At 41.1% G+C, this 12,375-nt stretch overlaps 1 protein-coding gene across 1 annotated transcript in view; it reads left to right on the top strand.

Annotated features, from left to right (window-relative positions):
• Nucleotides 1–12,375, top strand: part of DBP (D-box binding PAR bZIP transcription factor) — a 103,718-nt gene that overhangs the window by 15,381 nt on the left and 75,962 nt on the right. The window contains exon 2 of the mRNA XM_086930402.1: nucleotides 6,703–7,035. Coding sequence (XP_086786528.1) covers nucleotides 6,703–7,035 — 333 coding nt within the window. The remainder of the gene's footprint in view (nucleotides 1–6,702; nucleotides 7,036–12,375) is intronic.

The following is a 12,375-nucleotide window of genomic DNA, read 5'->3' as shown; positions in this document are numbered from 1 at the left end:
ATCGAGGAATAAAAAAAAGACGGATTTCAGATCGTCTCACAAGTGTGCACAATATTGATATTCAGAAGTTGCATATCCCTCGTGTAAAGATTCAGTGTTTACTATTCTACCTATCTTCCTCAAATCCTATAATTCCACCTTTGTATTAAAAAAATTATCACCGTAAGTTTCCTGCACGTGCCTCTTCGAAAAATAAACACACGTGCCTGTTATTTATAGACGTCTCTGAAGGCACTTCCGTTTTTCTTAAGTAATATTAATTATTATGTAAAAGGAATTCTGTTGACTGTACTCATCCTGGAAAAGAAACAAACACAAAACACCTGCTCTGGGTGTGGCAAAACGTGATAGGGCGGATGTTGAGTCACGCCCTGTCAGGATTGCTCCATCAGACCTTTATGAGGCATTTGTTGTCAGCCATTTTCCTCTCAGGCGTGTACCATAAATCATTTTTGCTCGGTGTATTTAGAGAAGAAAGACGATGTTCCTAAATACAGATTTTTTTAGTGAGGTTTTATAGCCCGTTTGCTCCCTGTACTCAATCGTTTCAGCTAATGGAACAGAATCATATGGAAATATTTCAATCTGACAAGATTCATACAATTTTGCAGAAGCCAGGACAGAACTAAGGTGCAACAGCCGACAACATACTAACTATCTGTGGCATACTGTATCCCACAATACTTTTTACAATTCCTGGTTACGCCCTATTTCCATTTGGAAGTTTGTCAGTTTCCACCCAGAACTTCTCCTTGTGGATGCAATTCTATGTCTTATATCATTTTATTTTTGCTGTTTCTATCGATCTCTTAATCTGCCTCAGTCTCTTTGTCAGGGTATGTCCTGTGAGTCTCTATCTATCCATACATGTGTTTCTGCCTACCTTTCTTTTCCCTGTATACCTATTCACACTCTCTTTTCCTGTCACATTCTCTGTCTGGCTGAAACTCTCTCTCTCCCACGGCAGGCAGGTCTACATGAACCTGAGGGTATCCCACTAATATTATCCTGGTACTGATTTAGGCCACAAATCTTGAAATGAAGCATTAGGCAACATTTTCCACATCAGTTATGCGTATGTTACAACATTGTTTATAAAAAAATAAATATTATTGACCAACAATAAACAGGCACTGAAAATCTAAAGTAACAATGACATACAATATATGTATAGCTGTAAAAAAAAGTAAATCAAAATCACACAGTAAATAAATGTCGAACAGATTTTGGCAGCCACGGAACTCAGTGCTGCACTACCTAATGCAGTCACTGTGTTTAAAAAAGCAGTTGGGTAAATCACAAAGAATGTATAGGAGCCCCCCTAATATACGGTCTTGGACCAGGGGAACGAAGTTTAAGAAAGTTACAGTGTCCCTAAAGTCAAAAGATCAAAAAGATCCCGTGAAGATGATCAACCGGGATTTAGTACCCACTGCGTTTCGTTTGATTATTAGGCACAACCACCCAGTACGAGGAAAATAGTTATATAAATCACAATAATTCAGGAATATATAAACCCTAGACTGGAACCTAGCATGCAGTTATATCAATCTCTCAAAGACAGTTTTATATGTATTTGTGACAAGTTACAGCAATACAACAAGATAAGTTTAAAAATTGAGCATACATTTATTACACTTTACAAGATTAAAAAAGTTTTGGTTTTCATACAGTTGTTGAATACATCATGTTTACCAAAAATACAATATATTACACAATACATTAAAAATGTTCATGAGAACACAAGTCGACGCGGCGTTTCGGTTGAAAACCTTCTTCAGGACAGTTTCTATAAAGAAACAAACCATTACTAGATTGTAGTTAAACTTGCACACAGTGTCTTTAAGCAATTTTCAATGTATCTAACTGTCACAAAAATCTATAAAGATACTTATTGATCACTTGGCCTGTCTCATCTGAATCCTACTACATATTGTTGTACCCATTGCTACTATTCACATTTAATTAAATATAACAGTTCAAAAGGTGTCCAAATATACAAATGACAGGGGGGGGGGGGGGTGTCTCCCTGAACATTTAGAGCATTTGTGCCAAAATCTACAATATTCCTTGTGCACATGCCCTTATTGAAATCTCAAAATGTCCTTTGGGGTCCTCCCTGGCTCTTAATGGAATTACCCAGCCCTCCTTGATGGGACGGCACTGAAAGGGGCAGTAAACAATTCGCAGACCACTGGCTGTGTAAATGGTATTTCCAAATTTAGCTGATCCCATTGTCTGCTGTCATAGGTCTGTGATCATCTCCCCCCATTTTTCTTCCAGGTCCCAAGCTATGCGTGCCTGGAACTCCTTGTCATACTACGCCCAGGCGTTATAGCGAAATTATATTTGTGTTTTGCGTATGTATTTGATGAGCGCCTCCGTCCAATGTTCAATGGTCATTGGTACCATCAAGCACTTAGCTAGCTCATACTCATCCTATTTTGAGCCTTCCTTTGCCCTCTGTTCTCTATGTAGGAGTTTGAACATTTCAACATATTCGCTCTTCCAAATGCTCTCCTTGGGTGACAACATTAAGTGTGCCCCTAGTGACTTCATAACCCCCATAAATGGGAGCTTATCTATCTTGAGCTCCTTACTCTCTTTCCCTACTGTGCCCCTCTGCTTTCCTTTTGTCCCTCATTTGTCATTTCCCCTAACTTTGTGGACTCTTCCTTGGACTTTGCCATCTCTATGGTCATCTACGGAGCTGTGGACGACTTCAGCTGTGCGTCTACCCCATCCCTTTTCGCTTACTCTGTACCTAATATACTTACCCTCACACAGTCTTGCCTTTTGCTGCCACTCACACCCTGCATCCACCACCATTGAGATCATCATTGGACCCTGTACCTCACTGGCGTTCTTACCTGGTTGAAAGTACGGTGCTTTCACCGAAGCCTGCTGCCTTGCTAGTGGAAGCATCTGTCATGCCTTGAGATTGTGCTTTGGGCGTCCCTGATCCTGGAATGGAACCTGAAAAACAGCACTAGACGTGGGGTTAGTTGAATCCCCCTCCCCCAACCCGCTCCATTGGCAGCAGCAGGACGTTCTGTCCGCTTGTCTCCACAATCTCTTCCGCTTTCAGACTTTTGTCTCCATAATCTAAGACTTCCTTTTGCCATGCGCGACCAGCCAGCCCGATTGCCATTGCAGTCACACCTTGTGTCTCTTGGCGCCCAAATTCAGAGCTATCATCGGATGTGAATGGGTTTTTTGGACTCATCAGTCCTTGTATAGCGAAAGGGAGTTCAAGAAGCTTCATTAACACACAACAAAAGTACAGCGTGGATGCAAATCTCTCTAACACAATGAAAAAAATATTGGGACAGGTGGTAGCAGCATACGCTTACAAAAAACAAACACAAACTCTCCCTCTCACTCACACAAACAATAAGACGTGGAACAGATGGCAACATTTCCTTTATGGTGGGCAATAGTCATTATGTATAAGAACCCCTCATTCACTGATAAATAGAGATTGCACACCTTCAGCCCATGCTTTTGGTCTATGACCAAAGATGACCATTTTGTGCACCTTTTAAGTTATTGGACTCGATACAGGGTTACGTAAAACTACTAAGTGTGTTCTTTTGCTCAGCTTTAAATTAGGGAAAACATCTTGGTATAGTTCTGCCTCTCTGCAGCAGCCCCACAGCCTATGCCACAAAGCCTCTGGAACAAGCTGTTGAGCCAATTGTAAATTGCAAGTGCACAATGGGCGATTCCTCATTCACAGCTTTCACACCACTTTCGGCTGGAGGGTCTTAAGTTAAGATCAATTAATAGATGACTAAGCTATTAGAAACCTTTGACCATAGAACACTTTCATTTTAATTTCTATAACCCATTTCACTCTATGTTTGTCTCATAATATAGTCTTTTAGCCCGCCGTAGAGGGCTATACCTGCTATTAGAACACTGGAATGTTGGGAGCTCCATCGAAAACAATAGAGCGCTCTTGGCTTATAATGGCTTGTATAAGCCCGGAGCTCCAACATTCCAAGGTTTCTTTGTTCATAGCTGTGACTGTGAACAAAGGTTTCAGGGAGCCTGAGGGTATTCTAATCCCCTTACGCTCCCATAGGCTTTGTTTTTTTTGTTAGAACATTCTGCCCTCTAGTGGCAGAATGTTCTAATCTATACCCACCAATTACTACTTAGCAGACCCTTGACCTGCTCAACTCCCGTTCAAAATCCAAAGCCTTAGCACTTCTAGAACCCATCTCCCCCCAAATGGGGGCAAAAAAAATGTAACTCTAAAAAAAGAAATGACGTGATTTTTTATAAAACAAAGAAATTAAGCCCTGGGTGAAATTGCACAAGGTTCCACAATACCCCAGGGCTTTCCAGTCCACCAGTATGCTCCTCCACTAAAGATGAAATTTCAGAGTGGTGTAACATTTTAGCTTTACTATCGCTATCTTCCCGTGAAATCGCAGAAAAATTTCAGAGACTAATAGTAGTTTCACTTTTTATGATCTGCTAAAAATGCCCAATGAACTCGGACACGTCTCCCCCACTTGGTGACTCACCATTGTGATATTGAAAGTAATAAATCTTGAGTTCGTTAATGCTAAACAATGTCAGTGTTATGGCGAGTAAATAAAATTGGGGAAAAGATATTCAATTTAATGTACCTAATCAAAGAAACTTTCACTGTTATCATGAAAACACCAAATTGAACCCGAAAATATCAAGACTTTGTGCAGGATATTTTTTTACCATGTTGTAACACACAAACTAATACATTTTCCTCACTTGTGTCCAAATCTGTTCCCATCCACAGGCCTCACCCACTAACACTGAACTAAACCTTTATCCATTATCTTGCCTCTGGCCCATTTAAGCATGTGTTGCCACATCCAACCTTGCACCTTCCCTGTATATCAGGAGCAGTCAGGTAAATTGTCCACCGGGTACCTTTCACCTTGGCTCTCCTACCGTAAGCTTAAACCCTGTAGACTTCTAAGTGCACTCAGAGATCATTCATTCATAATATCTCACAACTCAAGCATTTCCCCATCTTGACTAAGCATAGCGGTGTAGCACATGCAAAGAGTATCATGTTACCTGCCTGGACTCTGTCTAATATCAATGTATCTGATCGAATGTCTCCCTCACCAGCTTCTCAGCTTCTACTCTCATAACTGGCACCATAAGCAGCTGTGAAGTCCCCTCCTCCCACTCATTCTTATGTCAAATGTAGTATCACTTGCTTTCCGCTTTGTATGTCTGTTTTAAATTTTCACCCAACAAATAGGGATAAATATATAGTATCTTGCCATGGAACCTGCTCCTTAATTATCCCAAACCTCATGGTTTCGATAATTACAGAAGCTTTTTTTAAAGAAAATTGCTTTTATGAGATCTCAATGATTCACGCCCGTTGATATAGCCAACTTGCTAGGGACGTCCCTTATCTTAGCATTCCAGACTTCAGAAAGTCTTCCAAAAGGTCCTGTCGAGCTGGCTGACTGGGAGGTGCTTTGTTTTGCTGTTGGTGGTTTCTTGACAACAGTGGTTCTTACAGAATGAGGAAGTTGAGGCAGGGCAGACATAGTATTTACGAAACCATGGGTGCAGTCAGGGTGAAGTACCCACTGCGTACGTTATGTAATAATGATCCGGAGGTGACTCTTCTTAATAAACTTCCATGATTCAAGGAGTTGGCAAAGTTAGTTATTATGTCGGCCTCAAATATTCAACACAAGGAAGAGGGCATCAAATGAGATTAATTTTTATATATTGCACATGTGGTCCAGTTTCTGCAGAGTCGTACTTGCGGATGAAGTGTTGGTCTTGATGTTCCTTGAGAAGAGGCTCCATGTTACAACAGTCTAATGTATGCAAATGCTGTCTCCATTAGCACTGCTTTGCTGCTCTGGAGAGTTTCTCTTCCCTTTCCTTCTTCTCCAGCGTTGTCTCATGATATCCTTCTCTGCTGATATAACCTTAATGAGTAGATCTTTTCCTCATTAGATTCACCAATTTCTCCTCACAACCTACTTTAAATTATCATTTTTTTTGCTCTCATTCTGATGACAACTCCTTTGCCGAATCACCCAAGCCAATGTTTATTTGTAAGTTCCCCTACTTTGCCCCATTCTGCCCACCATTAAAGTTTCTCCATACCACATCAGGGCTCTTTTTATAGCCTTTGCATTATCAACTTCCTGTAAAAGTCATTAGTTATTCCCTCCTCCTATCCCAATTGTATCTTCTACAGCACATCACTAAAAATCTCCGCTTTTCATATTTCTGCCTGTATTTTCCCTGTTGGACCCGTTCTTAAAAATCTATTTATTTCTGCTATTTGCATTCACATTTTGTCCCAAACGTTGCTCTGTCCTTCTTTGATGATCTCCCAATTTCTCAGCCCCAACCATATCCCTGTACCAGCCTTTCTGCTTTCTCTCCTTCCTTTACTTATTCAGCTACTCTTTATCTTTTACTGACATTATGTACTGTTTTATTATACTTTACCCCCTTTTCTGTGGGTTGTGTCCTGTATGATCTTCTGCTCTCTTTGCCTTTGTCTCCACTTTTGGCCATTCCTCGAAAGCCTTTATCCCTTTCTCGGCCAATCGACTACCATCACAATGTGATCTCTCCCCTCTTCATGAACCTACTTTTAGACCACCTACATTCTTCCATATTCATTTCTCTCATCCCATTGTGTTTGTGTCTCCCAACATGCAGGTATAATGAAAGACAAGGAGCGGAAGCTGGAAGAGGACATCCCAGGCTCACGTTCATCTCACTGTGCGTTCTTAGGCTCGCTTCTCTGGGAGCGTACCCTCCCATACAATGAAATAGAGTATGTCGACCTGGATGAGTTCCTCCTTGAGAATGGCCTTCCACCCAGTCCGCCACACCAAACATATTCGTCAGCCAACCTGACACCACCTCCATCAAACCAGTCAGTGGTAGATCTCAGCCGGCCAGCATCATGTGCCTCTTCCATTTCCACCTGCTCCTCCCCAGTGCAAGACATGATGGCAAACGAGTACGAACACTGTAACGGGAAAGCAGGTACTGCCTCATCCTTTCACTAGATAAACAATAGATATCCCTTTGGGACATAGTGAAAATCTTATGTGTTTTCATTGTGTAATATTAGCATTGTGTAAAGTAGTTGTTTGCAAAGAATAGTTTGGTTACACGGGATGTTCTTGTACAACAGCATCATTGGAAGCATGTGTCATATTATTAGCTGAGACATTAGCTGAGAAATTGGTTTTCAAAGAGAGTCATCCACTACTCATTTCCCTCCTCCCATGTGCCTGTGCTGTTCATCTTCCTTTATCCTGCTCTATGTTCTTGTATTTCCCACCCTCTCTACAGAAATCCATTGCTTTGTAGCTAGATTTGTTTTACTTAAGTCAACATACATACATATATTTTATAGTGACAATTCACTCACAGAACTGGAGATGAAGGCGGTTATTTTCACTGCCCTATTTTAGTGGTGGGAGAACCAAGAAGTTTGCGCCCGCTGAGGCTGAACTGGCTTTGACAGTGCAAACCCTTGACATGGCGGTCCGTTCGCAACTGGGCCACCAGGTGGTAGTTGTGATTGGCTTCCTGGTTTAGGTTGAGTAGATATCACTAGATTTCCCTGTTCAGGACTGTCGTGCCTCGAATGGCTGTTTTGAACTGCAAAATGAGTTAATGGCCCGATGTCAGGCTCGTCAGGGCAATAGATTTTTTGTATTTCCTGCTTTGATAGTGTGTTTAAAAATAAAAAAAACAGACAGAAAATGCTGAGCAGGCCAAAAAACACAAGCTAAAGTATAAGCTTAGAGGTCCTCAGCAGGCAAGGCAATGGTATCTAAAGAGGGCTGGTGCTTCTCTGCCAGGGGAATGGAGTCTACAGCTCAGTTCCAGCAACTCTGAAACCAGCACGCGTTTTCTACATCAGAAAGATTTCCATACAATGTATCCAGATGGAACATATGTACATAGGGCTTATCATGAAAATCTGGCATGGACCTAGCCCTTCTGGACTTATATTGCCAAGGGTATTGAAATAGTGATTATTTTCTGTCATCAGCGTGTAAGCTATTTATTACAAAATTGATGTGTGAGTTTGTGCACACCCGTGCATGCATGTATCGATTTCCTCTGGTCTCCCATGGTGACTCTTCTCTTCTGCTGGGCATCTCTTTGTCTGACTTTGTACATGTTGAAATTAAAGACAGCTGTTGCACCAACCAAAAAGCACCAGCAACCTCTGCATGTCCAAAGCACGAGCGCATGAGTTTTATGTACGCAGACTAGTCTCTGAATGTCTTTGTGGTGCATTCAGATTGGAACATGTGCATCACGGTTCACCCAGATAGATATGTTGAGACACCCATGTGAAATAATAGCTTGGTGGTGTAGGCTAGTGTTGAGTGTGTAATGTTCAACCTGCTCAGTGTTGCTTATAGAACAGCAATTGGAATCCCATCAGAAAAAGTGGACTTTAAGGAGAGATCTGAAAGTAGTAGGATGGATAACAATTGAGAGTCTGATGCAAAGGGCATCCCAGCATTCGTGGCTCATGTAGCACTACAGGTGAGGTCCCTGTATGAGTGTGGGACTTAAAATGCCATTTTTTTTTTTACTAGTGTGGAAGTCAGATTCCAAAATTTTGGGAGCCTTCCTACGGTGTTCATATCATTAAAGTTGATTCATATGGTGAAACGAAGCTAATGAAGGTGTTTAGGAATGGACTTAATATGCACGTCTGTAGTCATACATGTTGAAAATACATAGTGCCAGACTGAGTAACACCGATTGATTTGCCTGCGTAGGTCTTTAGATACCAACCATAATCAGCCCCTGTTTTAAACAGCACAGCCCACTGGGCTTGATTCAGAATGCATTTTTGCAGTCATAAATTCACAATCCTGAGTTGATGGATTCACGGTTGAAGGAATTTTACTGCAAATTTAATAATAAGGGGTTTGTGGGGTTTTCTGGGTATGCATACCTGAAAATACATGTGAACACATATCTGGGTATACACGTAACACTTGCCTGTAGTTTCTCACTCTGGAAACTCATGCATGTTTAATCCTGCCAAAGGCAGTTGGAAGTGTGTTTCTAGCGTGGAAACTGAAAGGGGTGAATTTTAGGGGAAACAAGTGATTCCTGCACAGTGAAAAATATTTTCCCCGTTGAGGGGAAAATGAAAGTGAAATGTGCACATGTGTGTCGCACTCCTGCAGGCAGAAGTATCCAAACTAACAAAAATTGTTTTCGGATAAATATGAAATTATTCTGCAAACGAGTGCTCAAGGAAATATATCAATGGGGTGGATTTCCATGAGCATTCTTAGGATTCTTGTCAAATCTGTGGAAAATTAGACATTTTCTTCAATGTTTTTCTATAAACTTGGGAGCAATCCTAGCTGAGCCAATTTCTATTTCAGTTGACTCTTTGTGAATCGTTCCTACTTGTGTTCTTCCCATAAATATTTCAATTTTTATTAGTGCTAATACTTTTCTTGATATTCAAGTGTGGCCTCTCTACAAAATCGCTCCGAATCTCCATGCATTTAGTACTTTCCAGATTGCCACGGAAAATTACAATTTCTTTGGAAATTTGAGGAGCTGTTCAAGAACGTAATTGGCAGTGATGATCCCTCTATTAGACTTTATCATCATCATCATCAATATTTATATATTGCCCCACCCCTTGGGCATCCAAGTGTGATATGCTTGAATAGGCAGTTTTCTTGACTCATTACAATTATAATTGGGTTTTCAGCACCACCTTGAATGTTCACTGCTGATCAATCAGAAAAAGTTGCTCCCTGTCCCTTTCCAAAGCCTGGCTTTTTGAATTGGGAATGCTCTATGTGCTGTACTTGCCTCGGGTTTTTTGTGGGGCAAGTGGTTTTCTAATAGACCAAAGTTCTGTAGCATGTAAATAGGTTGGGGCACAGTCTTTCAAACATTTTGGTTGCCTCCACATCTAGCATTTGATTTAGTGTGAGGGCCTGAAGTTCATCATCTCCTGTGTCGGTAGATAATGTACAGCTTTTCTAAAACATGTTCAGCTAGGAACAACATAAGATCTAGCTGAGTTTTAATAATTTGCATTTTTGGCAATATCTTTTTCTTGATTTGTACAGTAATGTGACTTCACCCTCAAGTTCATCTGGCAGTTTTACCTCTGCTTTCCATGTCCAAGAAATACCAGAAATGCCAGACCAATTTCAACGAATTCTTGCAAATGGCAACCACTCTATTAACGTGGCCCTCCAGTGTCCTTCGTTCATCAGGGACAATGCGTCCAGCCTCCTTAACTTGAATAAAGCTCTTAAATATTTTGGTGAGGTTCTGCAGCACATGAACAGACCATATTAAAAGAGGAAATTCAGCTTTCTCATGTTCTGAATTACCAGTTCTCACCCATAAATTGTTAGATGCTGAGAAATAGTTAATTAATAATGTTCTCGTATTTCTTTAGGCCACGGTGTCATTTGCTTAATTGTGGAATGGTAGCCCTAGATCACAAAACAGATGATCTAGCAGCTGGATTTAAGCATTTAATAACAGGGACAAAATGCAGAGCAATGTAGGGCTTTAAATTGGACTGTCTTTTCTGAAGACTGGGCATCCTCATTTGTTACTTGAGCCTATCAGACAGAAAAGACAACAATCCTATACCCGCAACCCTATACCCACAGTTCTGTGCTACAAGCTCCTACATCCTGATTTTAATTGGGTGGTGCTTAAGAATGTTGATATCAAAACAGTGGTCTTCTGGGGCTTGTGTATTTCTCAAACAATGGGTACCAGTGGGACACTGGCGTGCAGGGGCAATGTTGGTTGCATGCTTGGCATGTGTTTGACATGAGATTGACTCTTCATTGTCGGACAATTATTGCTTTTGTATCCGTGGTCTAGGTATCAGTGATGCGTAACTCACAGATGTTCCCCTAACATTGGTTAATAAAAAACCATGGAATCAGTGCCAATGCAAAGTGCTTCCTGTTCCGTTATTTATTTAGAATTGAGCAGTTTAAGAGCCAATTGGCAAGGGGCAAGAATCACCCCCAATTATTGTGTAAACTAAAGTAACATGGACAATGGGATCATGGAAGGGAAAAAGCAACAAAGACAATAAAGGTGGGAGATGTAAGAAGCAACACGGACAACGGGAGCTCTTTCGTGTCCTGCGCTGGCCACTTCATAGCACTTTCTTTTGTCTTACACCAGGTTTGGGGGAGGGCAACACAGACAATGGGAGGGTGGGGGGAAAGATGCAACACAGCAATGGGAGTGTGGGAGGCAATAAGCGACACAGAGAAGGGAGAGGGAGGGCAAAAGCAACATGGACACAGGGGTACGAGGGAAGAAGCAACATGACAGGGAAATAAAAAAGAAAAATAGTACCTCAATGCCAGCGCGAGCAGCAAAGGAAAGTGATCAAAATGAAACAATCGGTACTTGATCCATGCTCCACAAGAAAGAAGATGAAGTGAAACTGGCATATGGTGGCCAACTAGAAGGCAGCAAATAAGAGTAACATTGAAGCCAATGAATAGTAAGCAATGGGCAGGCTCCAGGCCCCTTATAGCAAACAAAAGGACATATTATCAAGGGGGTTTATCTCCGCTTTTTTGGCTTTAAAAACCAAGAAAGGGGAGATAAAATGATCTCCCTATTACCTAGCTGTCGCTAACACCAGTTAGCGACAGCTAATAGCAGATAGCGACAATCTTGGGCCCCACTTTGCATGTCAGCGATATTTATCACTAATGACATGCAAAGTGGGCGTGCCAAGATCTTAGCGACTGGAAACAGTTGCTAACATCGCTATCTCCTATTACTAACTTTAGGAGATATTCGCGCTAAGCGCGAATATCTCCAAAGAATATCTCCAAAGGCTAACACCTGCCCTGAGCAGTTCTTAGCCATGCTATCCAATAGGAGGTGGATAACATGGCTAAGAGCATTAGCTCGCTAATGCATGAATATCGCTGACTTTTCAGCGATATTCATGCATTGCGGCTGATTTTTATCGCATTTGCGATAAACCTTTGTAATACCAAGGTTTATCTGCAATAAAAATCGCCGCAGCTCGGCGATAATTTTTTCAAGCTAACCAAGCAATAGCGATACTTATCGCTATTGCTTGGTAATATGCCCCAAAATCTAATGCCCTGTCTTAAGCAAGATCTACAAATTGACTGTAAAATTAAGTTTTCAACGCAGAAATATCTAAATGTGCTGCAGCAAAATGGCAAAATCTACTTAAACATAACGTGATAAGATACAGTAGACACACCAAATATTTTGGGGCTTGCTGAAGAAGTTCTAATAACAGTTTACTTTTTAGTTTAATTCCACTGTTTATAAATATTGCAAAAAGGC

This window comes from Lissotriton vulgaris, chromosome 7 (assembly GCF_964263255.1).
Source record: "Lissotriton vulgaris chromosome 7, aLisVul1.2, whole genome shotgun sequence".
Taxonomy (NCBI): Eukaryota; Metazoa; Chordata; class Amphibia; order Caudata; family Salamandridae; genus Lissotriton; species Lissotriton vulgaris.
The sequence above is the reverse complement of the archived record's forward strand: the minus strand, read 5'-3'. Positions and strand labels throughout refer to the sequence as shown.